This window comes from Podarcis liolepis (genome assembly GCF_965112155.1).
Source record: "Podarcis liolepis genome assembly, chromosome: 7".
NCBI classification, from domain to species: Eukaryota; Metazoa; Chordata; class Lepidosauria; order Squamata; family Lacertidae; genus Podarcis; species Podarcis liolepis.
The window spans coordinates 59,354,790-59,382,180 of NC_139561.1; the positions used below are offsets into that span (position 1 = coordinate 59,354,790).

The 27,391-nt window shown below is 48.2% G+C and overlaps 1 protein-coding gene across 3 annotated transcripts; it reads left to right on the top strand.

Annotated features, from left to right (window-relative positions):
- On the top strand, positions 1 to 26,396 carry STK40 (serine/threonine kinase 40). 3 transcript variants are annotated; one of them, XM_083511629.1, is made up of 11 exons: positions 1 to 127; positions 13,112 to 13,225; positions 15,661 to 15,746; positions 16,065 to 16,208; positions 17,363 to 17,590; positions 18,170 to 18,222; positions 20,618 to 20,733; positions 20,983 to 21,127; positions 21,229 to 21,348; positions 22,179 to 22,263; positions 23,248 to 26,396. In XM_083511629.1, the coding sequence occupies exons 1-11, from the start codon at positions 7 to 9 to the stop codon at positions 23,464 to 23,466; spliced, it is 1,431 nt and encodes a 476-aa protein (XP_083367755.1). In that variant the 5' UTR covers positions 1 to 6; the 3' UTR covers positions 23,467 to 26,396. The 3 variants fall into 3 exon arrangements, with proteins under 3 accessions (XP_083367755.1, XP_083367756.1, XP_083367757.1); XM_083511630.1 differs by lacking the exon at positions 1 to 127 and adding an exon at positions 5,883 to 6,156; XM_083511631.1 differs by lacking the exon at positions 1 to 127 and adding an exon at positions 8,220 to 8,462 and having other exon boundaries at positions 8,570 to 13,225.
- Positions 26,397 to 27,391: the final 995 nt, after the last annotated feature.

Genomic DNA, 27,391 nt, shown 5'->3' on the forward strand with positions numbered 1-27,391 from the left:
TTAGCGATGACGGCAGCGTCGCGTCACGTCCGTTGTCAGGTGGCGGAGTCGAAGAGCCCGAGTTGGCTGGGACAGGCGAGAAGCGGACGGTGGCCGGCGGGGCCGGGCCCGGAGGCGGCGGCGATGGGTAAGAAGGGGCAGGCCGCCCCCTGCCCGCCCACCTACCCCCGCCGCGGTGCGCGCGAAACCTTCTCTTTCTCGGGGCGGGGGTGGGAAAGGGTAGGTAGGGTTGGAATGGGGTCTCCTGGTAGAGGGCATGGCTGGCCGGCTGACCAGCTGGTGTCCTGAGCAGGAGCCCTCCCGCCGCCTCTCCTCCTCCTCCCGTACGGCAGCAGCTTTGGCTCTTATGAATGGCTCAGCCGCGGCAGCCCAGCAGGGAATGGAGTGGAGTCTCCTGGCAGAGGGTCTGGCTGGCAAATTGGCGTCCTGTACAGGAGCGCTCCCCGTCCTCCTTCCCACCCCTCGTTCAAGGGCCAGCCGTGGCAGCCCAGCCCTCTGCGTACTGCTTGGACTCCCGTTGCAGTTGGTGCGCAGGCTTTCTTGGGAGTAAGCCTCGCTGAGCTCCACGGGGTGGCCTTCCCAGGAAGGCTGCTTAGGGCACGTAGGACTGCAGGCGGCGCGGAGCCGAGGGGGTTAGTAGATCTGGCATACGGTGTTTGGGGCGGCGGAGAGAGGGACGGGGAATCGGGGAGGGGGGACCAACGTGCCCCTTTGCAAGCTTTTTGGTCGGTAAGCCACCACGCCCCTCCTTCCCCATCTCCGGCCTCTCACTGGGATACGGGTTTGTGGAGACAACCCCCTGAACACCTCCGCTGCGGAAATCAGTCGCTCATCACCGGCATAGAGTCCCCCCGTCCCCAAACAGAAACGGTTGAAGACTCCCGCTCTGTTCCTTGCAGGGCGAGGACAGAGTTGCTTTGGCCATGGCTGCTTCTCACCCTCAGGTTTGCCCTCGTCTGCAGTCTGGCCTACTCCTTCCGTTCAGAAATCGGCCCCCTGCTCACTGATGTTGCCTCTCTACTTTGATCCTTTCATCTTGGTCTCTTGCATTTCTCTTCATACACACCCTGCTGGCCGCTCTGATTTCATGTCCATTTAATGCTGTTGCAATCAGAAAAATATGGGGGGGGCGACGTTCAAGCCCTCTTTTCTCTCTTTCCCTGCCTGCCCCCAGCTGAGACTCCTTCCTCTCCCTTCCGTGACCACGCCTCCTCCCATCTTCCCCCCACCCACCGGTACCCCACACTGGCCAGTTGCTTTGTTTCTGGCATGTGTGCTGCTTCAGCTCCTCTACCTGACCCCTTCCAGGGCTGCTGCAGCATGCCATAATTCCCCACACTGCCATCCCTTCCTGCTCAAGAGATCTGTGCTTGGCTTTGCTCATTTCTCTGGATGGGGATGATAGATTAAGGAAAGGCTGCAACCCATGAGGGTTTTCCTGTGGTGGTGCTGAGTGCAGGGCAGGAAAGAAGGTGAGAGGAAGGACTCTTGGCCCAGGAGAGGCTGGGAGCCCACATGCAGTTAGAAGAGCACTTTTTCAGGGGGATGAAAACAATCCTTGTTCAGGAATGACAGGTGGGCTCCTTTGCAGAGCTAAGAGAAATATGAGGGCTCAGCCTTCACCCTGCTAGTAACGGGCAACTCGTTTTGTGTATAAAAGTTATATCACGAGAATTTGCTTTTTGCCCTCTGAGAAAGTGTGGTCCCACAGATCAGGATAGTCTTTGTGGTACCCTCTGGATGCTATTGGATTACAGCTCCCATCAGCCCCACTCAATGTGGTCAGTGTTCAGGGACCACTATCGCTGGATGTGGTGGGAACCTGGCTATGCCCAGCTCTGCCATGGCAAACCATTATCTCTGCTTATTAGTGAGCATGGCTACTGCGCTGTAGAGTTTTTGAAGCACTTCACCATCATTATCTAAACATGATTAGCTACAGCTACTATCTCAATGTGGCTAATGTGGGAGCTGAGTCTGAAGGGAAAAAGATTGGCAGTGGCCATTGTAGGAGAAGAGATATGGGGGAGAGAGGGAGCTTCCACATTTCTGGCTCTTAACCACTATACTTGCTCCTCTCAAATGAGAATAATGGCACTTGTGTTCCCTGATGCAGAAAAAGATCTTGCAGCACTTTTGCACCTTAACAGCTCCTTGCTTTCTGCTGTGGCTTCACTTGACAGCTGTGGGGGAAGTTCACAGGTCTACCACTGGCTAAAATGTTGAGGTGGGACAAAGTTTTCCCAGTCCTCTGACTCTGGTGTCACCAGTAGCTGGAGCAGAGGTATAACCCTCGCCTCTGCTCTGTCTCTGTCTCCAGAAGTCTATGGAAGCAAGTTTCCTTAATGAGAGAAAGCTATAGAAATTCTACTAGCAGCTACTCGAATAAGATTTGGAAAATATATATATGTGGCAGTTTGATCCTCGTGTCCAAGAACTTGAGATATCTTTGACCTAGGAATTGAAAAAGCTTTCCAGCCTGAGAGGGTCACTGTGTAGCTGTTTCACAGGTCTTCAGCATGTGGAGAACTATGAGTCTTCTTAGGTCTTCTGATCTAAGCCCTTCTCTCTCTCTCTCTCTCTCTCTTGCCTTGTAACATTTGTTTTTAATTGCAAATATACATACTGAGTACAAATAGAGTAAGCCTTTCTCCTCTGTAGGCATACTTTGCCTCTGATTCCATTTGTGTGATTTTGGGCAAGCTTGTCTTATAAAACAGGCCCAGAGTTCAGAGCTTGCTCTCCTTTCATGTGTGTACCACTCTCTTCCCTTTTCAACCTGAAGCTTCTTGGGGCTGCTTCTCTGCTCAGGTCTTCCTTTTTCTTGTCACGTTGATAATGCTGCAACTTAAGGTGTGGTTTTATAGTAAGGTGCAGTCCACCACTTCAGGTAGAGAGAAAGGTTGAGAGACTAGGCTTCATTTTACAGTCCTCTCTGCAGGTAGTAGCTTGGTTGTGTCTGCTGGCTTGCAGACCCAGCCATAGCCTCGTAGGAAAGTCAGGTAATGATACCCATGATGGTGATCCATAGAAATCATTGGCATTCCTGTCACCTTACACAGAATCTGTGTAGCTTGTAAATCTTGACAACTTTTTTAAAAAAACCTCTCTTTGATTTCTGATAGCTTCTATGACCCTTGCATATGCTCTGTAATTCTGATGGGAAGCTGGGGGGCGGGCAGTGAGAGGAGCTGATTTATGGGCATAATGAATACATCTGATATCTTGTGCTTGAGGTCTTTACGGAGGAGTTAGTCAGGTATAGAGTTAAAATCTTAGCTGTCAGAGATGAAAAACTTGGCTTCCTGTGTCTTCATGTGCATGAATGAGAGTGAGAAAATGAAAGGCAGGCCATGTAAATACATCCTGTGGTTTGCTTCTGGTTATGTGTTAGTTCACGGGCAGGCTGCATAGCACTTAACCTGATGTGCTTTTGTGGGGTCTATTTGGCATTCTGATCTTCCTTTTAAACATGATTCTAGCCCTGATTACAGCGCTACACCCCAGAAGTAAAAAGCAGTACTCTAGAAGCATTATTGTTTATTAAATTTATTAGTTGCTTTCTTTTTTGCCGCAGCAACTCAAAACGACTTAGAACATTTTAAACAAAAACACAAGTTAAAACCAGCAAAGAAAAATCTCTACATTAAAACGCACCATCCATGCAAAAATGCCACAGATAATTAGAAGCCAAAGGCCTGGATAAAGAGGAATGCTTTTGCCTGGCACAGGAAGATATGTAGTGATGGCACCAGGCAAGCCTCTGTAAAATACAATTGATCAGAGCCCAAAGTAACAGAGTCAAAGTGTGCGTTTGCACACATGCACATATATTTGGGTTTGATCTCTAAATCCATATAGCAAGATATTTTTCCAAGGCTGGTTCACATTTGTCATGGGTATCATTTTCCAAATAAATGCAGTGTTTTTGCCAATGGCTGTTGGTCTTCTGATTTGTTTGGATAGATGAAGCTGCTTTATGCTGGCTCATCAAGCCTACTACTGTCTAATCTGATGACAAGGAATGTGGAGACCTCCAGATGGTGTTGGGCTAAAGCTCGTATTAGCCCCAGCTAGCCCAGCCAGTAGTCCAGTGTGATGGGGGTTATAGTCCCACAATATCTGGAGGGCACCATGTTGGCTGTTCCATCTAGCATGCAGCTGTGTGGTTTCTTCCCTTCCTAATCGAAGGTGCTAACTAAAGATTGGACCTGGGACTTACATGCAAAGCATGGACTCTGGCCTTGAGCTATGGACCTCCTCTACGGACATGACAAGCATAGCGTGTGCACATTGCAGGTGCAGATACTGAGCAAGATGCTCATGTACTTCTATTTCAGTGCATTAGCTCCACACGGGGTCCAGAGGGTGGCAACACAAGAACAGGCCTTTTCTGTGTTGCCTCCGTTTGTAGAATGCTCTCCCTAGGGAGGCTCACCTGGCACCATGGTTACATATCTTTAGGTGCCACCCAAAAACATTCCTCTGTTAATGATTTATGGCTTCTTAATGCTATGTGTGTTAATATATTTTCTCCTTTGTTTTAATTGTATCCATGTGATTTTTTTTTTGTTTTGTTTTTGTAAATCCCTTTGAGTTTCTTGTAGCAAGAAAAAGGGACAAATACATTTTCTTAATAATAACAATAATTATAGCTCCTCAATGAGAAATTTTGGTGACTGATAGCACAGAAACCTGTCCTTCTTGAAACAGGTGCCTGACCCAGGACGGGTGTGCACAGGCCAGTGGTTCTGTTTGGGCTGCTATTAATTTGCTCTAGGAGAGGCAGCAACCAGATTAATCAATGCCTCCTGTGGTTCCCAACCCTCGCCCCACAGACCACTTGAAAAGTGATGCAGGTCTTGGCGGACCACGTGATATTTCTGTCTGTTGTAGTAATTGTAATATGCTGTGCTAGACACTGGGTTTTGGGGTTTTTTGCATTGCTTCTTTTACTTCTCATATTTGGGTTTTATTGTATTGCAATTTGAAATCAAATGGTAAAATACAATGTAAGAAATAAGAGAAGCAATCAAAATACGATTAAAAACAAGTATGAATGTTGAATATGATGGATTGCCGCTGTCCTGTCTTCAGCCACAAATCCTCAGCCACACCTCAGACCACCTGACAGGGCTCAGAGATTGCTGGTGGTCCACAGACCACAGTTTGGGAACCCTTGATGTATCTGTTCTTCAGGAATCCCCAAGTGGCAAAGCTAAGGAAATCTAGGTTCACTAGTCTGGCCCAGAACAATTTAACTTCACATAACTTCAGACCCCTTTTTTACGGGCCTGGGGTCCTTTGTCATGGACAAGCAGTTGTGTCTCCTCACTCATGCTTGGAAAGGTCTGTTTGCTCCATATGCCTGTGTCTTCTGTATTGCTTTCTGCCTGGCATCTGGCCCACAGAGACCATGATTTTCCCTGCGGATTGGGTTTTCAGTGAGTTTCTCCTCTAAAGTTCCACATGAGGCCACAGAGCAGAAAGGAAAAGTGTCCTGGCCCCATCTTTCAACCAAGAGGCCAAGGGCTGTTTGGGGGTTTGTGCTTGCTGTTCAAATCTTTTGTAAGTCGTCTTGAGACTAACTCAAATCAAAGGCAAGTTATAAATAAAACAGCAAGGGACTTCTGAGAAGAAGGCCTTCCCTCCCTTTCAAACTCCATTGGTTGAAGTGCCCATTTAAAACTGGCTCCTGGCTCTGGGGATGAAGGTTTTGGAAGAGTGCAGCTGTTAGGTATCATGACCAGGCTGGCTTACTATTCTGGAGTGCCATGGCCTTCCTCCACTCGCCCCACTCTCCTTATCCGTATGACCAAATGTGGGCAAGCCTTGTGGCTTGCTCTGAGCTAAACTTGCCAAACCCACATAGCTGGCATACCTTCGGCCAGTGAACGGCGCTAAAATAAGTTTGACCAGCGAACGGCCCACTGGGTTGCTGATGTCCCAAGGAAAACAGAGTTTTTTGCCTTTGAGCAACAACTGGGGCATGTGTAAATATTATTTTGGGGAGACATTCTAAATTTTTTCTGGAAACATTTAAATTTATTTCTCTCCCCCCCCCCTCAGCTGTTCTAAATCTTTGGAAATCTCATTTAGCATGTTTGTTTGCCTAATAGTGCAATTCTAACAATGTCTGCTGGGGCTTACTCCCAGGTAAGTGGGGTTAGAATTACAGTCTTACAGTTTTGTTTGTTTGTCTTGTTTATTAACCTATCATGTTCCTTTTTTGAGCTGTAAGTTTCCTCCCCAGCCCCTGTAGCCCAAGTCAGTGAGCTGAAATTTTGGGTTGGGGGAGACCAATAAAGTGCTGTTAGCGTGGCTTAAGTATTATAGTTGGGGGGAAAATCAAAACTTTACTTGGAAAATATTTTTATTGACATACGCAGAAATACATTAAGACCTGACAGCTCAGTAGCATATGCTTCCCACAAATCATTGGATTTTAACAGCACAGTCCTATGTCTGCTTCCGCAGAAGTGAGTCCCATTAAACACAGTGGAATTTACTTTTTATAAAGTGTGTTTAGGATTGCAGCATGAAGGGAAAATGAAGGATCCGAAGACTGTTAACGTACTCATTTTACAATGTCTGAAGAGCTCTGTGCATAAATATATGTGCTTCCTAAGTATAGTCACCTAAATATCATACAATTAAAACATCGATTTTAGGTTTGAGTGGTATTGTATCTGTCCCAGTTGCCCAATCTGAGTTGTGTCTGTTCATTATATTACCAATCTTATGAAGTAGTGCATTTCTAAAAGTGGAACGTTTTCCTTTGAAAAAGGTAACGGTGGGAAATTTCCTACCCAGCATTACTACTGGGTAGAAGAACTTTGCACTGAGTTTTTTTGTGTCTCTGTGTAATGAGTATCTCAGCATACATACAACTTTTTTGCTTTTTACCAAGGTGAGATTTTGAGATTTGAGATTTTGACTGATGGAAAAGTCTTTGCCCTCTGACGAACCTTCTTATCACAGCCTTTAGCCTATCAGTGAATGGGATCTGATCAAAGTACATACAGTAGTACCTTGGGTTAAGTACTTAATTCGTTCCGGAGGTCCGTTCTTAACCTGAAACTGTTCTTAACCTGAAGCACCACTTTAGCTAATGGGGCCTCCTGCTGCCACCGGAGCACGATTTCTGTTCTCATCCTGAAGCAAAGTTCTTAACCCGAAGTACTATTTCTGGGTTAGCGGAGTCTGTAACCTGAAGTGTATGTAACCTGAAGCATATGTAACCTGAGGTACCACTGTATTGGATTGGTCAGACAGGGGCAATCAGACGTTGGCACTTTCCTTGCATGGGTTCACCAGTAAGGTGTTTAATATTTGTGTCATCATGGATCAAACCTCTTGTTTAAATATCTGTATCACCTTTGGGGTCATCAGTTATGTAGCAGCACAACATGCAAAAACTGCACGTTACTGCAGCTGAGTTATGGTTGGAAGTGTCAGTGTGACAAAAGGCTGAAAGTGAGACCTGTTTGCTAATCCCATTTTTTATTAGTCACCAAAGAACACTTTGGGGGTGTATTTTCAGTGGCATAATGGGGCATCAAGCTGGAGTTCCGTTGGCGGTGAGAGCTACCAAACAGGGAGCAGGACTTTGCTAAGAAACATATACACAGTTGTAGATAATCCTGTTCTGTGTTTCGGGTGCTATGTGGCAGCATGCAGTGATTATCAGGGCTAGGAAAGTATCATTCCAGTGCAGAGGTATTGGAATGTTGTGATACTTTTAGGAACCAGAACCAGAGTATCTCCCAATTGTAGGTGCAGGTTAGACTGATGAGATGTAGAGAACTCAACAAGATATACCTGTGTGTGTGTGTGTGTGTGTGTGTGTGTGTGTGTGTAGTGGAGCGGATATTCTCTTGCATGCTGCTCAGGGTTCTCTTGCAGAGGATTAGAAGGGGACTAGGGGGTCACTTAGCCCAGTCCCCTTTACAGCAGATACAGCATCCCTGGCAGACAACTGGCAGTCTCTGCTTAAACAACTCCAACAGAGGTGCCCATCTCTGCCCAAGGTAATATTACCGCTAGGGCGTTCCTCCTGATGTTTAGCTGAAATCTTCTTCCCTGTCATTTCCACCTCTTGATACTCGTCCTTCATAAGATGTCTGTGCACAGTGGTAAGCAAACCAGGCCTTCACCGGTCTGTCCTGACTGGTGACAACGAGAGAGTTTCATCACAGCCCTGAAATCTTCCAGGTCCTATCTAGTGAACATGAATACTCCAAAATCTACAAGCTGCTCCACCTGCCCAGCTGGTAAAGAAAAGGTCTCACCAGAGATTCCCTATCATACATGGAGATATCCATCTCCAGATATCTGAAGGGCTGTCACATGGAAGAAGGAGGAAACTTGTTTCCTGCTGCTCCAGAGGTTATGACCCGCATCAATAGATTCAAATTACAAGAAAGGAGGTTCTGATTAACATCAGGAAGAACTTTCTGATGGTAAGAGCTGTGGAACAGACTCCCACAGAAGTTGGTGGAGTTTTTTTAAAGCAGAGGTTGTGTGGCCATCTGTCAGGGATTCTTTAGCTGTGATTCCTTCATTGCAGGGGGCTGGACTTAGATGACCCTTAGAGTTTCTCCCAACTCTACAATTCTAGCATTCTGCAAGGCCACCTTGGATAGAACTTTTAATCCAAAGCAAACCTTCTGGTCCTTCCAGTCTGTTCCCACCATTTCTGGAGCATCAGAGAAGAAACATAACTTCCTAAGCACTGGAGAGGTAGTTGTGTGATGTATAGCACGGCGGCACTTGGGTAAGGCCAGCCTCGTTTGTTTGGGTGTAACTTAGCACGTGAGAAGCTTGTGGGGAGGGTGCTAGCTCTCCCCACCCCCGTTTTCAATGCTTTCCACTAGTGTTCCAAAATGTACAAAGACAAGAGGCTTCCTGCTACAGACAGCTTCCCTTCAATTTGTGGAAGGTGATGAAAACAAGCTGGGGGCACAGCTACTGTGTTTGTCATGCAGTAACCTGCATGCTTAAACAATGCCTGAGTGGGGCTCTAATCTCTAGTTTTCCAAAGTCCCTGGTTCTTCTGTTTTCCAGCTGCATCAGCCTTTGTTCAGGGCTGGAAAAAATCCAGGCGCCTGATGATAGGTATTTGATTCTGGTGCCTAGAAAGCAAAATACTGAAATAGGCCTAAAAACATACTGCTGGCACCAAAAAGCCAGGTGATGTCACCTAAGACCAACCTTCACCCACCTGGTGCCCTCCAAATGGTTTGGACTACAACTTTTCCTTAGCCCCAACCTCTTTTATGGTTCCAGAGTGGGCTTGGTGAAGCCTGCTTAAGTCTTTTAAATAACTTGCACACCTTTGGTCATCTGGATGGTGAAGGCTGTTAGATAGAGTTCCCTGGTCCAGGGCAGATTCACATTGGCGCACTGCCTATCCAAGAGAGCTTTTAAAAAATACTTACTTACTTATTTACTTACTTACTTATTTTTAAGCCTGCCTCAACTTTGTGCATCTTCTGTATGCTGACGGTCCCATGCACAATCCCTAGCATGTTAGGGCGCTCACCAGCATGCACCGCGTCTCCACTACAGCTGCCAGAAGGATATTGGAAATTTCCACTTCAATTTTAATCTTCGGAACTCCATAGTTAGTTGAAACAAGCCAGTTTCATAAACTGTGGCTTTAAGCTGCCTTTTCCCCATTGACGGTTGTTAAGGCTAACCACAGTTTGTTGGGGTTCAGGCAGCACAGCAAACTATGCTTAACCTAAAACGCAAGCCAAACTCCCTCCTGCTTCTCTGCACCAAAGGCAGGGGAGGGGAGGGGCTGGCTGCAATGCCTGCTCGTAATGCAAACCTTGGTTTAGATTTACCTCCGTACCAGGTCATCTTCTGTATCCCGTATCCGTTTGCTTACTTCCCCTGCAGCAGATGGCATTGTCATCAAGAACCACTCTTGCCATGCTCCTCTCTTTATTAGGAAAGATTTCCCTCTAAGGACGCATCAGTATTTATTGGGTGGGACTGCAGGCTTGTCTCCTCATTTCTAGGCACATTTTTTTCTCCAGGAATTGTTTAGGGTTGGGGAACCTGTGGACCTCCAGTTGTTGTTGTTGTTGTTCTCCTGCCCACATCAGCCTCAGCCAATGATTAAGGATGATGGGAGTTAAACTCCTCACTCTCTCCCCGCAGCGCTTTATCTGCCGTGCTGCGTCTCTTCTCCCTAACAGCAACCACAGACACCCTGAGAGCTTTGAGGGCTAAAAACACAGTTCTCCTTGTGTGGCTTCGCCGTCATCCTGCATAGCTGGGCTTTGCGGCATCTTCAGCATCTCTGAAACGGGGTTTCCTTGCACAGAACTTGCAGGCCAGTTGTGTTGCAGATTTTGGAAGCCAAGAGGAGGTGGCCAGAGGGTGGGCTATGGTTCAGTAACAGAAGGCGCTGCGCTTGGCTGGCTGCTGCTTGCAGGCCACGCAAAGTAGAATGAAGCAGATGTTTACTTTTGCTCTTCGGAGGCAGCCAGATCCAAATCTGGGGGCCAAAGTGCAGAGAACAGCTGGCTTTGAATCAGGCTGCGGCGTTGCTGCCTTTCCGAGCCACGTGCTTGTGCTTTTGGCTTCACAATTCCGGCATTTTGGCACCTAGAAAAGCTGTGTCCTGCAACCTGGATAAATTCTGCCAGTTACATGTTTTCCTCTGTCTCTGCCGATGGTTGCAGCTCAAACCCCAGGCAGTAGCAGTGACTGCTTAGCTCTACCCCCCCCCCCAACTTTGAATGTCTTTACTGGGCATAGATTTCCTCATGGATTATTGTGAGTGCAAAAAATACCTTTATATTAAAAAAAAAAGTTGAGATTTTCCAGATTGCTGAATTCTGTGCTGCGTTTGGGTGATCTGACATACGTTTCTGCTCTCATCCCTCTTGCATTGACTGGTGCTCTATGGAGTCTTTGCTGTTGAGTTTATGATTCTCGGTCTGGAAGAGATGGGCAGGCAAAGCTGGCCAGGGAGACCTGTTCTTGTGTACCAAGTAAACTCAGAGAGGCGAATGGGAATGTGTTGTGAGATTTTGGATGGCTCTTCTGGTATCCCACATTCTCCCCTTTGACCGTAATAAGGCAGTGCCCTTCTGCCTATTCTCCTCATGAACAAACAGATCTTCTTCTCCCATAATCTCTGCCACCAAGTATCAGCTGAAGGCAGGTGACAGCAGCTCTTGGAGGGTTGGCTGAGCCCACAGTTTCACCATAGCTTCTGTGTATTTGTTTTATCGGTGAACTTTCACAGGGTGAGAAGCCCGAGGGAGATCCCGGCCAGATTCCCCCATGGGCTCCCTTTGTTCCTCTTTTGACAGAACATCAGCCACTGCTGGGAGATCCCCTTGGCCCCTTGCCACCTGGGCGGCTCTCTGTCCTGGCAAGGCTGCAGCAACAGCTGACATTTCAAGTTTGATGACAAATGGTGCCCGCCAGGAGTCTCCAGGGAGAAGTGACTCATCTCCTCTGCATGCCTGTCAACTTCAGCAGCGTGGGAACCTCTCTCGTATTTCCCCATTGTGTCACATTATGCTCAGTTGCTTCAGCCTTGGGTGGGTGGTCCTGTGCGCCAGGGGCTGAGCAGGCTCACAATCCCCATTTTGAAATCCCTCTTGTGTTTCCAAAGACCACCCTCAGCCCTATTTTCCTGGATGCGTGTAGGGTGATGCCTCTTAAGGAAGGTGAATGTGCTTTCAATTCAGCCACCATTCCTTAGGCTCTTGGCTCCAGAAGCTGCAACGTGGGCAGCTTCAATGCCACTGCTTCAGTTTGTGGCCACTGCTGGTTCATAACAGGAGCACCTGGGCCTTTTTACATCTCATCCTATTTGACTCAACCTTAGAGGCGGTGTTCACATTATTGGTGCTTTTCTGTTCTTGTATGAAAAGTCTAAATGTGCTTGGATTTTGGCTGTGATTGGCAAAGCAACAGTCCTACATAACAAGGCTGTGACAGCTGCTGCTGCTGCTACAGCTGAGCCTGTTTTATCTGTGGATCACTTGAGGCTAATCTGGTGTCTGATCCTGGGCATTGGACAGGGGCACAGTTAATTTCTCTTAGCCTTTGGTTTGCCTGTATGTTTCATCTGCGACCTTTGCCCAGGGTGGGCAGTATCTGGTGGCTGTGAGTGCATGGCAAAGGCACAAGGGAATAAAGAGGGTTGCACAGCCATCTTTTCCCAGGGGCTGTCCCTGGCAGGGATGGAATAAAGCGGGAGAGAGTTGCATTTATTGACTTGAGGACAGCGTTCAGAATTAGCCAGGCACCAGTCGCACTTTGCACCCGGCTATGGAGCACTTGCGACCAAGTGAAGATGCCAGGATGGTGCCTGACATCTCCATCATCTGGGGATCATTGTATCTGGACTGTTTTCACACACTAATACCCCGTCCTGTAGAATTCTATCACTTGTTTTTTACAGGCACAATTAGAATGCATTTCTGGAACCAAAATGCTTTTTCTGTGCAGCTTGATCAGGAGCAGTCACTATTAAGAAAAAGGTTGGAATAAGCCAGTATATACATGGCCTGTCTCTGGATCAAGTAGCTTTTCTTCTTTAAGTTCTCAAAGTTCTTAACCTAGCTCAAGGTTGTCATCTGAACTAGCCAGATGTTTATATGAGAATCAATCTCAGTCAGTCCATTGTTTGAAAATTAAGACTTTAGAGACATTTTACCCCAAAATGGCAACTAGACATTCCGTTTTGGTGACTGTAACCTTGGTTTAAGGAGCCATTTGGCGCCTAGCTTATATATCTGAGTTTCTAACACTGCTCGAGGAATCACCTTCGCTCCTAGAGCAGGGGTCACCGTTTTAGGACCATTTTGAATTTTGAGTGAGTACTGTAGGTGCCATTCAGAAAATAGCTGTTGGCAGGGAGGCACATAACACAAAATTAGAGAGACATGCCAACCTTATGCTTACTATGGGAAGTCAGCTATGTTCTGCGGGTCCTGAGTTTGGAGATCATGCAATATTTCTCTCTCCCCCCCGCCCCTCTCTTTGTAGCCTAGTATACAGCATTACAGAGGGAAAGACTTGAAGGTCAGGGGGCTCCCTCAGGGTCTCACAATGAGTGTCTGCTCTCTTTCCCCAGAACTCAGAATGAACCAGCGAGTGTCCGACAGAGGGGGCGGGGAAACATCCACCAAGGCTTTCTGCCCGGGAATTTCCAGCAGCAACACCAAGCGGGCAGGACCTTTCATTCTCGGTAAGCAGGAACAGAGCCTGTGATCTGCTGCATTGCACCTGGCGAAGGCAGGCTGCAGCCTACCCTGTGCTTACTCTGCAGCTGGCATGCAGAATGCATGTTAATCAAATGTGCATAGAGCTTGCATTGGGCACAATTAATTCTCTGGCAACATGGTCATATTCTGCCCACTCCTCTGGCATCTGAGATCCCTCCAGATTCAAGCTTATTTTCACAGCCAGGTGGCTTAGGAGTTTGTTTTTTTTCTAAATTTGGTAAAAGGGGGAATAGGTAAGGTTCTGAAGGAGAGCTCTGTCCCTGGTACCACATTAGTGCTCCTCAGTAGCACACAGTGTTGCTCACCTTACAGCTAAGTCACTGCTGCTTACTGGGAAAGTAGGAGGGGCAAGGTGGTGGGGAGGTCAGTGCTGTGCGAACACACCGGCAGAGATGCTGTATTGTCTCTGCTCCTGCCGACCTCCTTGCCCCTCCCACTCTCCCTCCTGGTAAGCAGCAGAGACTCGGCTGCCGTCATTCAAGCACTGCTCCACAGATCTGGCCCTGACTTAGAGCACTACCTTTCTCCTTTTTGTGGTTTGCTGTGTCCAGTGCCCAATCCTGGCCACCTTGTTTCCTTGTGATATAGCCCAAGTGCAGTCTCCAAAGGTCCTGTGGTGGTTTAGACTATGCTGGCAACCACTGAGCAGCAGGAGGGCTTGCGCCAAAAGTAAAAAACAGCCAGGCTCTTCTGGCATGTGTGGCGTTTCTGCCATGATCCAATTCTGGAGGAGGTGCCCTTTCTTGTATCTCCTTAAAATGTAGGTATGCTTTCTCTCTATTTAGATGTGCAATCAAGAAGAATAGTAATTTAGTTACCAGATACCATTCCGTCTTTATATTTCCTTATTCAGATTAATTCCAGGTTGGTACATACTAAAATACCGATCAATAGCACCAAATACACTTAAGCCCACTACAATGATAATATAATAAGATGCAGTATGGTCCAGGATTATAAATGCAGTCATTAACCATAATCACTTAAATTAGTTTGAATAGATTATAGCATTTAATACCTAATCCATATCTATTCCTCAGAAAGTTTAGAAATAATGTTCAGTGGTGATGAAAACTTTGTCCGTCCGTCCCCCAGCCTGCCATCTCTTAACTGAATGTTCTCATAATAAAAAAATTCCTTCCAGTAGCACCTTAAAGACCAACTAAGTTAGCTCTTGGTATGAGCTTTCGTGTGCATTCACACTTCTTCAGGTATCTGAAGAAGTGTGCATGCACACGAAAGCTCATACCAAGAACTAACTTAGTTGGTCTTTAAGGTGCTACTGGAAGGATTTTTTTTATTTTGACTATGGCAGACCAACACGGCTACCTATCTGTAACTGAATGTTCTCAGTAATCTTGGCAATTTCTACAATAGTCCAAATCTCGAGCAATCACATTTTTGTTGATGTGACAAAAACAATTGACTCTCCACTTTTCTGTAATCACTATTTTTGCAGCTGACAATAGTTTTCACACTAGCCCCTAATTTTCTTTCTTTACTGTGTCATTCACATAACCTACTGACCTCAAGAGAGGATCTAGTGGCATTGTGTAACCTCATGTTAGGCATAATGTGTAGTTAGCTTGTTTTGGAAAAGGATTTCATTTACAAGCAAGCTCACCATCTGTGGTAGAAATTAGCCATATTTTGAGTACAGCACCAGCCATGATCTGTGGCTTTTTAAATATTCTAAACTGCCTGTCTGGGGTCAGATACCACTTACATAGTTTAATGATTCTCTCCTTTTCCAGCAGATGGTTTGAGGTGAATCTCTTGCAAATATGAAGTGTCATATCTGATATGATATATCTGAGCCATTCATTTCTCCCTAGGCTTCTTAAAAGCTATTAACAACTACTATGCAAAATTTAATAATATACTGTACATTTTTTTTACTTCTTACCATAAATTTTTGACACCAGATTATTTGAACTACTGGATTACTATGACAGTACTTCAAAGTCTTACTATTTTTAGAAATACAACTGTTGAGATGTAAATATTGGAGCCAAAAGAGCGGTTTCCTAATTTTTCAAGCATATCTGTTCCACTCACTTCACTAACACAAAGGGAGACAGTAAAGATAATCCTGGACTTTAAAAAAATATATATTAAAAAACCGTATCCCATACTTCCTAAACAGCAGTCACACAAATGTTGTTTATGTGGCCGCTGTTTTCTGTTTCTTTTCATCAACCCTCACTTGGGGCTGCAAAGCATTTGGGCCTCCATGCTCTGAAGCTCTGTGTGACTTACAGAAAGACATGTAATCCATCCCGGGCAGGGAAAGGGAACTTCCTGATAATCAGGGTCGGCAGCTGAACTGCCAGCAGTGAGCAGTGTAGGTGATGAGTCAGAAGAAGCAAAGTCCATTGTTCTGCTTTTGCCTTCTCAGGGCCTCGCTTGGGCAACTCCCCAGTTCCGAGCATCGTCCAGTGTTTGGCAAGGAAGGATGGGACAGATGACTTTTACCAGCTCAAGGTAAACACCAAGCAGGTGGAATCCTTTTTTCTGGAGAAGAGCTGGCCAGGTTGCGCCAGCATCGGCAGCTGCTGCAGTCTGTAGCCTTGTTCCTTCTGTGATGGTCAGCCTTTAAACCGCTGACACCACAGCACAAACTGCTGCCAGGGTGCTGCAGCTCTGCCCAAGTCCCCAAAGGTTGGGCACCAGGGTTTCCTTGGTCCAGCTGTAAATATTCCAAGCACAGAGTTTGATGTTGGAGCTTGTTGACTTTTGAGAAAGAAATGCAATATGTGTGTGTGTGTGTGTGTGTGTTTTCTTTGTCTGCTTTCCCCAAAGATCCTCACCTTGGAGGACAGGAATGACAAAGGCACGGAAACCCAGGAGGAGCGCCAGGGCAAGATGCTGCTCCACACAGAGTACTCGCTTCTCTCCCTCCTGCACAACCAGGACGGGGTGGTCCACCACCATGGCCTTTTCCAGGTAAGCACAGCCATCCTGGGCACACTGGGGTTCTGTATCCCTGCCCAGCCCAACCGGTTGCATTTTCTATCAGCTTTTGCCCTTTAGAGAGATGTGGGGCCTGTGTTCCTCAAAAGACACTGCACACCTATCCAGCCGCTCTTGTGACCGTGATTGCCCCCATATTTGCTTCACTTATATGTCACTCTATTGATATTATAGTGTTTGCAACATGATCCACCCCCCCAAATGCTATTATGATTATTATGAGCTGCTTTGAGCTCAGCATCTGTTATCTGAAAAGTGGAATAAAGTATCAAATCAGATCAGATCAAATATATTTTAAAGCTGCTTGCTGAGGCTGCCAGTGCCACAGTGACTCCATGTTTTGCAATCACATTGCAACAATGAAATATCACTCTGTTCAGGCTTTGCTACAGTCTTCAAGTTCTTCTGACTGTAACTTGTTTTACCCGGTTTTAATATTTTTACATTGTTGTAACCCACCCTTGGACTTTATGGTGAAGGTAAGAAATCGCAGTTCATAATACAGACTGCGGGTGACCCACGCTGAAGTGTTTAGGAATGTTCAGTGGAACATTCAGCAGTTCAGCCTTTTGAGTCTGTGGCACATTAGTGGGAAGAATTCCAGCACACTTCCAGCAATAAGCCCTTTTCTCAGGCCCCCCACCAAACACACACATCCATCCATGTAAATTCAGCACATGACTGGAGAAGGTGAATGGGCCAGACCTGCCACACATGCTGCTGTTGTGCTGGTGGAAAGAGACCTTTTTGGAAAGGAGGCTTTTGAAACAGAAGTGCTGCATCCAGTATTAGTCATACTTGGACTATACCCATTGAAGTTAATGGACAGGACTGACTTAGGCCCATTAATTTCAGGAGGTCAGCTCTGAGTATACCTTAGTTTCCTCCAACCCCCAAACCATAACTGGGCTCTTTATTGCATGTCTGTGATCATGCAGGTGTAGAGTTTGGGGTTGGCTGTGACCTCTCATGCCAAGGAGTGGCGGCCTAAATAGGGGTCTTGGCTTTTGGGAACTACACAAGCAGCAAGTATGGGGGTCAGCCACTGATGGATGGAAAGGCCAGTTTGGCACCACCTCTCCCAGATTAAAATAACGCCTGCCTCCATCCTTGTTGGGGCTCTGCAGGACCGAGCCTGTGAGCATGTGGAAGACCTGGAATCCAACCGGATGGTGCGTAAGATGAAGAAGCGCATCTGTCTGGTGCTGGACTGCCTCTGCGCCCACGACTTCAGCGACAAGACAGCCGACCTCATCAACCTGCAGCACTATGTCATCAAGGAGAAGCGTCTCAGTGAACGGGAGACCGTCGTGATTTTCTACGATGTTGTGCGGGTAGTGGAAGCCTTGCACAAGGTAGGATGTCTCTACTTGTCTCAGGGAACTGTGAGGAAGATGTGGGGCCCTTGTGGGGTTTTGGCAGCCACGTGGCTGTGTGGGAGGCCTGGTGCTTTGGTGGGGGGCATGGGGTCTGCCGATGCTGAGCGAGAAAGAGTTCTGTGCAAAGCATCTTCTTATATCCAACTTAGTTGGTGCAAAAGTCTTCAGGTCATAAAGAGCCAGGTGAAATGAACACGTGATCTTGATCCACTCCATTTTCTGCAAGCACAACTTTAAGGTTGGGGGGATTGAATTAAGCATTTAAGTTTCTTATCTTACCATAAAAATCTACTTTGTTCTACAGTGGTACCTCTGGTTATGAACTTAATTCATTCCGGAGGTCCATTCTTAACCTGAAACCGTTCTTAACCTAAGGTACCACTTTAGCTAATGGGACCTCCCGCCGCACCGCTGCTGCGCGATTTCTGTTCTCATCCTGAGGTAAAGTTCTTAACGCAAGGTGGTACTACTACTGGGTTAGCGGAGTCTGTCACCTGAAGTGTTTGTAACCCAAGGTACTACTGTAACAGTATAAATTCCCTCTTGTCTTTCTAGAAGAACATTGTGCACAGAGACTTGAAGTTGGGGAACATGGTGCTGAACAAAAGGTGAGCCCCTTTTGCAATTTTCACTCTGGAACATTATTTGCATCTGGTGGGATTTCTGCGGATTGAGGTGGCACGCCAAAGAAAGTTGATCTCCTGTATGTACTGGGAAACACCTGCCAAGAAAGCTCTTGCTTTTCAGTCTGTGCATCCACACACAAATCAAACAGCAACGTTAGAAGGCGGTGTCTTGTTTGCTTGTTTTTCCCTGGAGAAAGCACTTTGGCCTTCCTTAGGAGTTTAGCGAGGTCACAGGAGAAAGAAACTGGAGGAGGGAGGCCATGTCAGTCTCATCCCCCTAGACATCTGATGCGGGCACTTGTGTTGCAGCCATGTCATTTGTGTACCAGTTCAGGGTTGACCTCGTAAGAGCCTCAAGTGAGATGAGGCCAACTAGTTTGATAGTCAGAGTGTACCGTATTTTTCGCTCCATAGGGCGCACCAGACCATAGGGTGCACCTAGGTTTTAGGGAGGGAACTAAAGGGGGGGAATTATCCCCCCGCCCCAGGTCCAGGAGCAGCGGCAAGATTGCTCGCAACCTCGCCGCCGCTCCCAGAGCTTGGGGGGCGGGGAAGCCTGAGCTTACCCCAGCCCCCAGAACAGGCCGCGCTCCCACCGCGCTCAGAAGGCTTGCGGATAGTTGCCTGAAGCCTGAAGAGCAAGAGGGGTCGGCGCACACCTGCATTCGCTTCATAGGACACACACACATTTCCCCTTCATTTTTGGAGGGGAAAAAGTGTGTCCTATAGAGCAAAAAATATGGTAACTTCCAATAGCTGCCACTGCCCTCTCCCTTCCTTTGCTCCCATACAACTCGGGGTCACAATGAGGAATGCCACTGACAGCTCCATGCACCCCTTTAAACAAGATGTTATCTCACATCAGTAGGTTTTGTATCCATTGCTTGCACACACTCACATGCTCCACATAATGTGACTCACATTTCTGGCAAGACTTTGCCTGTTCAAGCCCCTGCCACCCACAAGCACAAGTTATATCTGTTCTGAAACATACAAGGCATGCATGTGGCTTCATGTCTGGCTTGTGAGCTTCTTGGAGATACTTAAGCTGCTGCATTTGGAAAAAGGATACTGGGTTAGATAAACCTTCTAGGGCCGCTCTTACACTCCTAAAAATGAAAATCCCAGGGATCCAGCAGTGTTTTGCATTCAAGGTGGCCACAAGGCCATGTTCTTGTGGGCATGTTCTTGTTTCTGTTGCCACCGCTGCATTAAAAGCGCATCAAATGGCCTCGTGGAGCGAGAGGTGTGAAGCAGGCAAATCTCTTTTGAGCAACGACCTGGTAGTGCAGAAATGCCCTTTGGGTGGCCCTCGCTCATCCAGGATCACAGTGAGGCAAGCGGTGCCATTTCTTGCTCCTTCCTGATCCCCTGTGGGATGAGGTCAGTTTTTGGCTGCCTGAAAACAGCCATTCATACATTTCACAGCTGAAGCACCTTGGATGCTGATCTCCTGATGGCTTCATTGCCAAGAAAACATCGTCGTCTGCCAGGAGGACATGGCGGATGTTTATGAGCTGAGGCCATCCTCCACCCCTCGCTCACAGGAGAGTCATCAGGAGCTGGCTGTTTGGAATGCTGACTTCTTTCTTTCTTTTAAAAAAGTCTCCGTTAATTTAGCCAAAGAACATCCAGGCCTGCTGATTCTTGTGCATTCAGGCCTCTTGCTCCGCCGTCCCTCCCTCCCACTCCCAACTTCTCAAAAGTCTGCTCGTATTTCTTGAGTGAAGGTCAATAAATCTGACACAGATGAGCAAAACCTTTCAGGGGAGTGCCAGGCCCCCAACTCCTAGGGGATTAATGCAACTTTTGCCATCTTAGTGCTCTCCGCATTTGTGGAGGACTGAAGGGTGTTTTAGTCCAAAACGTCTGGAGGGCATCAAGTTGGTGAAGGCTGAATCAGGGCTTTGAGGACACTCTGAACATCAAAGTTAAAGGTGAACCTGAGTTCACAAATTTAGATAGATAGGCAGTGACATATTTATACAGTGCTTCTCCAAGTTGCTCAGGCCAATGTATATGGCCATGCATCCATACACCCACATGCCCTTGCCAACTACCGCATGAGGTAGGCTAGACTGAGAGAGTTACTCACTGGTCTTAGGTCACCCAGAGAGCTTTGCAGCTGAAGGGAGGGTTTGAATTTGTTTCTTCCCAGCTAATCTGCTGCACCACAGTGGCTCTGAATAATTCTGATGTGTATGTCATACCAAACTCCCAAAAGCCCCATCTGGTCCATCCACTGTTGTTAGCTGCTTGGCATTATTCCTCAGAGCGGCCTTCAATGACTTTGTTGACACCCCGGTCATTCATACCACTCCAACACCCCTCACTCCCACACCCCATTACCCAGCCACTAACTTTTTCTCCCCTCCAGGACCCACCGAATCACCATCACAAACTTCTGCCTGGGGAAGCACTTGGTGAGTGAAGATGACCTCCTGAAGGACCAGCGTGGGAGCCCCGCCTACATCAGCCCTGATGTCCTCAGTGGTAGGCAGCAGCATCCCGTGGCAGCCCCCAGACCTTTCTCCCAAAGGGGCCTCCTCCCTGCTTTGCACGCATGACATCGCAGGCATGTGACGCGGCACTGAGCCCCTCCAATGTTGGGCCCAAGATGGGAACGTGAGACCAACCCACGGGCTGGTTGCTTAGTGCCTCTCCTTTGTCTTCCTCCTCCTCCTCCTCCTCCTCCTGGATGGGCTCTGCTAACTCTCCAGGGCCGTCTCTCTCTGTTTGCAGGCAGGCCGTATCGTGGGAAACCCAGTGACATGTGGGCCCTGGGCGTGGTCCTCTTCACCATGCTGTACGGGCAGTTCCCCTTCTACGACAGCATCCCCCAGGAGCTCTTCCGCAAGATCAAGGCTGCTGAATACACTATCCCCGAGTAAGTGGGGGGTCGGGGGCATGCCTGGCCACGGGGTTCTGGGCCTTGGTGCCTCTGGTTTGGTAGCTCCACTGCCCCTCACTCTCGCTCTTTCCTAACAGAGATGGGCGGGTGTCGGAAAACACTGTGTGCTTGATCCGAAAGCTGCTCGTCTTGGACCCTCAGCAGCGCCTGACCGCCTCCGAAGTGCTCGACTCCCTCAGTTCCATCATTGCTTCCTGGTGAGTGTGTGGTGGAAGGGGATAAAATCCTTCAAAGAGCCCTGCAGATGGATCAAGCCAAAGGCTCATCTCACCCCTCCAGCCCAAAGCTGGCCTGTATGTGGTAAAGGAGTGAGCTTTGTTGGGAAGGCTGGGTGGAGGAGTCTTTTGTAAATGCTTTGAACATTGGCCAAAAGACACAGGAAGTGTTGTCTCAACTTCTTGGGAAGGAACACCCTGGGCCATGTCTCTTGTTTCTTAATGGTGGATGCGGCATAATTTCACCCTCCTCCTCACCTTGCTCCCTTTGCTAGAAGAGCATCTTCTTGAGCTTAGTTTTATACCCTGCTACCAAGACCCAAGTACCGAATCAAGCACGAGAAGCCACCTTTACTTACTTCTCAACTAAATGGAAGCACCCCATTTGTGTCCTTCAGTGCCCAGCCCAGGGAAAGGCTTGCCTTTCTTGACAGTGGGCACTGTGGAAGACCTCTTACAGTTCTAACTACCAGGTCTTTAAAAAGATATTGTAGAGCTGTCAAAGGACAGTCAAAAGGATCCTGGGGATGGAACAACTGGCTGCAGCATGTGTTGAACAAGTGCCTACAGCACTTGACCCTTCGGTCCACTGATAAAGAAGCATCCATAATAACCTTTGCACCATGTTGCCCCCACCCCACCCCGGTCCTGTGCTGCTGCTTCACATGCTGAGAAATGGTGAGGTGGGTGGGTGGACAAGGCTCCTGGGTGCAGTGTGTGAAGGTTGCCGCCTTCCAACTGGGGGCTTAGGCCACCTCTGAGGTTGTCACAAATGTGCCGCTTCCTGACCCACCAGCCTGTCTCTCCTGCAGGCAGTCCATGTCCCTGCTGAGCGGGCCCTTGCAAGTGGTGCCTGACATAGATGACCAGGTGGCCAGTCCAGAAAGCGCACACGAGGTAAGACCTGCCTGCTGAGCGGGACCACTTGCCCTTGAGGGAGGCGGGCTCTGCGGCCTGATTGGATGGTGTGTCTTGCTTGATTTGCATATTTTCTGCAAGCTATGCGGAGGGTCAAAGGAGCTCCGCTCCATTCTGAAGCCCCATTCTCAGGTGGCTTGATCCCAGATTTTGCTTCCAGAGCCACATGGGAACTCTTTGGTGTGTGTGTGTGTGTGTGTGTGTCTTTCAGACAGAAGCTGTGAGGACATTTAGTGTGATCTGTTTTCTAGTCAGAAATGAAACAAGCAGGGCAGAGCAGGTACCCAGCAGCATCTGTCTCTCCTGGCCTTGGGGGCTTTTTCCATTAGTTGGTTCCCAGCTGATGAGGAGTGATGGCTGGGGAAAACGAATGTCTTGCTGAGAAAGTTCTCTGAGATAGCAACACATTTTTAAACCCAATTGCAATTTTAATGCAGATTCTTAAGTATTATTAAATGCTACTGGGGATCTGAAGTCAACCACCTCTGCCTGTCCATGAAATTCAGCTGGTCTCTTGGCCTCCTCTTTTTCTCTCTCTTCACCTGCAGGTGGCCCCTTCCCTCTTAGCTGACTCCACCTGCCTTTCCTCCAGGCCCCTCCTGCTTTCCCTTTGGCAGTTGGACTGTTTGAGGACATTCCTGCCAAATATTAAGAGCCCCCAGGTTGTGTTCAAGTGCTGCAAATCTGGCGGCTCCTTGCAGCAGAGACCTTTGTCGCCTCTCAGAGCTTGCTTTCAAGTCATATGCCCACTGCTCTGAACGAATCTGGGATTCCCAGGTGCTTGAACATGGAAGGGTGGGAAGCGACTTGTCAATGCAGAAAACGAGCCTGGCAGGCTTCCTGGTGTGTGCAGTGGAGCAGTGAGCTTGTGTACAAATCCTGGGGGGAATGGGGGATGCTGTTGCAAGCAGGTCTGGCCCCTACCTTCCTGCTGGTTTCTAACAGGGCTGCTTCTCCTTGCAGGCGAAGGTGACGGAGGAGTGTTCGCAGTACGAGTTTGAGAACTACATGAGGCAGCAGCTGCTGCTGGCCGAGGAGAAGAACACGCTCCATGAGGCCAAGAGTTTCCTCCAAAAGCGGCAGTTTGGGAACATCCCTCCGGTGCGGCGCCTGGGCCATGACGCCCAGCCAATGAACCCCTTGGACGCGGCCATCCTTGCACAGCGCTACCTTCGGAAGTAGCTCCTCCCACCCCACCGTGGGTCTCTTGCCCCCGACGGGGCGTGCGACAGCGACAGCCAGGTCCCAGGATCCCTCACAATGTAGCAGTCTTTCCCTGTGTGCTGAGTGCTCAGTGGGCCTCGCCTGCTGGGCTTTGCCCCCCGACCCCGGAGGGGGCAGCAGGGGAAAGACCCCAACTGTCTGGGGAAATGGCTGGCGGATTTTAACTCCACACCTAGACAGCTAATCTGCTTTTAATCATGACTCTGAAATCTACCTCTCTGCCTCTTTTTAACCACACTGTTCTCTGGACTGAAACGAGGAGCGTTTTTTGGCAATGTTTGCCCCCGCAGGCTTCTTTTCTGACGCAGACGTTGGACTGCTGCGGAGACCACGTGGGCCGTGCTTCGCTCTGTCTGGTTTGAATAAGCTTAATCATTTCCCCCTCCTTTCTTCCCTCCCCCCTGGTGGGTTTCATGAAAGTAACTATTTCTTAAACCCTCTCCCCCATCCCCTTTGTTCTATTTTTAATTTAACACCTGGTTTGAATATATTTTGTGTAAACGTTGGTTTCGGGCCCTCTCCGTGACCACAGGCTTAGCAAATGGGTTGCCTCCACTACGAGCTTCTCTCCACGTGAGAAAGCCTCACTCTGCAGATTCTGACCTGGGGAAAGAGTTCCAAACCAGGGGCTGTTTAAAAAATGTAGCTTTTCTGAGGGCCCAAACCTCCCTTTTCCAATCACTTTAATTATTTGGGGATATCCTGGGAGGGTTTTTGTTTTGTTCTGTCTTCCTTTCTTTTTTAAATGGTAGCTTTTGAAAGGTGCAGTAACGTTGCATTAATTCTGTTGACATTTCTCCCTGCCTCCTTCTCACCCACACTGGTACGGCTGAAGGGATAAATCTGTGAAAAATGTGAAAAGGGTTTGCTTGCTTCGTTTTTGTTTTGTCCCCTATCCGCCCCGCCCCCCCCAGGCTGTCTCAGGTTCAGAAATGCCTGCTGGTCTCCACTCCTTTATGTGCTCTTTGCTTTGTCTTGCCATTGCCATCTTGTCACAGACAATTCCCCCACCATGACATTCATTATTATTTTTTGCGGGGGTGGGCAGGAGTGCCCCCTGATGCTGCGCAAACGACAGGTCTTGCTGGGACTGGGCTGGATCATTTCTGAGCCTCGTTTGTTGGAACTGGATGCCTCTCTTGCCAGATAAGCTGTTCTCAAGCAACCCTCCCTAGGCTGTTCTGCCCCATTTCCACTCCCTTCCCATTTCCGGTCAGCCTTCATCACCCTTTCAAAAATTGTCTCAAAATGTGAGGTGTCCCCTCCCCACCCACCCTGTTGTACCGCTGGATGCCAGCAGAAGCAGCATTGCAGTATCCAGGAAGCGACACTGGCCTGAAGGAAGTTGGCTCAAGACCTCTGCAGTCTGGCTGGTGTGGGGCTGTTGGATGGCCCTGAGATGAATGAACCAGCCAAGGACAACGGCCTCCCTTAGTGTGAATGTTTTTGCATGGTTCAAAGAGGAGGACTAGCAAAGGTTGTAGATCCTGAAATATGACTTCAGCACAAGGAATTCTTTTCTACTGACGAGAACTGCAAAAGAATTCTGCAAATCTCTTTCAAAAGAGAAAAGAAGAAAACCAACCACGTGTAAACTTCCTTGCAGAACCTTTGTGCCTGATCTACACTCCCCTCTGTGGGGCAGACTCTGCTTTGGCTGTTCTCTGGCTTTCTCATCGTTGCTAAGTTGGGAAACAGAGATGGAGTTAGGGAAACCCAGGAACAGTTTATTTTGCTCTCTCGCTAGGGACGGACGGTAACCAACCCCTCAAAGGTCACCAGCCCCCCCATGCAGTCTCGCCAAGAAACACAGCATAAACCTGTCTATAAGGCATTAGCTCTGTGGATCAAGCCAAAACTGGATTGGTGAACGCTAACAAGCTTAATGGCACCCCTTGCTTGGCCCAGGTGGGGGCAGTAAATTTGGGCTCCCATTTCACAGCCCCTTCTGTGAGCCAAACCTCTCCAGGTGAGCCAGTTGCTGTAGGCCTCTGGATCTTGTGTCCTGTGGCCCAGCCTCTCTGGTGGTTTTTGGTACTGTTGCTTGCAGCACCATCATAGCCCACAAGATGGAGGAATCCCTCTGTCCGGGGGGGGGGGGATATTTCCCCCACTCCAAATCTGAGTTGCCCATCATGTCATCTGGAAGCACATGCGAGGTGTCCTGCTTGAGCGGGGCCTGCACACCTCCAAAATGAACTATTCTGCTGAAGACAGACCCTTAGCAGTTCCCCTCAATCCTACCTACAGCTTTCTATGGGGTTGCAGTCCCAGCTGATGTGTTTTCTTAACAGTATTGGAAGGTGGGGGAAGAAGTGTAGGATGACAGGCGAGGTGTGGGCCAGCTTTCACGGCAACTTTCTAGTCCACTTCCCAAGCAGGAGGTTTCTGTGGACTTCTCCTCTGCCTGGAATATTTCCTGTGTCAGTAGCAATAGAAGCCCCCTGGGCAGGGCCGGCTCTTCCTTCCCCTCTCAGAATTCAGGCAGGGCAGACACTGCTCCCTCTGCTTCCTTTCTCTCTCTCATCTCCCCTTCACCAGTACTGACCATCTTCCCCAGCAGAGCTGGCTGTGTGTTTTGCATTGGGACTCTCTCCATCCTCAAAAAACATAGCAATACTCGACAGGCTGTCAAGCTGTGCGCTCCGCCCAACTCTGGACATGGTGATGAAAAGCAAACTGAAAGGAAATGGGGAGTGAGGGTGTGTGGAAATTGGGGTGAGCTGTCTGGGTTGTGTTTTTGTGGATTACAAGCCGGGTGAGACACCAGAGACAAAAGATCCTATTGTAAAAAAAATTGCAAAGATAATTTGTATAGAGACCTATTTTTGTATTACATCCAACTATTCCTGCATGTCAGCAATAAAATTTCATAATGTAGAACTAAATCTGTATTGTGTTGGAAGGTGCTGGCGACTTTTGTCTGGAGCCAAGCTGTGTGTGTGTGTGTGTGTGTGTGTGAGAGAGAGAGAGAGAGAGAGAGAGAGAGAGAGAGAGAAGCATGTGAAAACAGAATTCTGTTTCAAGAGAATTATTTTTCTAGCTTTTAAACATTTTTACAGAAACTCCTAGTTCTCATGCGTCTGAAGATGTGCTTGGAATGAGGTAGGCAATATCTGCAGAAATCTTGGAAGCTGGAGGGAAGGAAGGCTGCACATGAGACGACAGGTTAGAACGAACTGCACATGGGGAGGCTGAGCACATGGGATCACTTTGTGTAACTTATGAAAGGCCTGCGGTTTGGGTGCAAAATCTGAGTTGTCCAAGGAGACAGAATATAATGTGTCTCAAATAAGCAAGCCTTGCAGTGAGTCAGAGCGAAGGGCTTCTCGCCGCTGCCTGAGGAGCATCCCTTGAGTTGTTTGTGCAACTCATTTGTCAAACACCAATGTTCTACACCTGTGTTATCGCTGGCAGTCAGGTATGTCCTTTCTGCCCTGGTGGTATGGGTGCTTGTGGTAGTTAAAACTCTTCTACTTAGGAATGTGTTGAGCCCCAGCTGGGAGAGAATTCCACTGGTCTGTCTTATCTAACACACTCAAAATTCCTCTGAAGCACCACTCCACCATTGAGGAAGCGAAACCCAAGAGGGCACAAGCTGGTACTCAACTGGGGAAGGGGAAGACACTCTCAGATCTCTCCCTTGCCGCCCGCTTCTGACTCTACAGAGTCGGAGGAGGGCTGCAGGAATAGTTTTGTATTTCCCATGCACACAGACATTTAGGCAGCCCTACGGTGAAACAGCGTTTCCGTGCGCTGCTCTAGTTTTGCCAGAAGCGGCTTGGTCATGCTGGGCACATGACCCGGAAGCTGTATGCCGGCTCCCTCGGCTAATAAAGCGAGATGAGCGCTGCAACCCCAGAGTCGTCTGCAACTGAACCTA

Coding starts and splice junctions, on each gene's coding strand:
- STK40 (XM_083511629.1), top strand. CDS start 7: ATGACGGCAGCGTCGCGTCACGTCCGTTGTCAGGTGGCGGAGTCGAAG. Junction 128..13,111: donor CCCGGAGGCGGCGGCGATGG/GTAAGAAGGGGC, acceptor CTCTTTCCCCAG/AACTCAGAATGAACCAGCGA. Junction 18,223..20,617: donor AACATGGTGCTGAACAAAAG/GTGAGCCCCTTT, acceptor TCTCCCCTCCAG/GACCCACCGAATCACCATCA.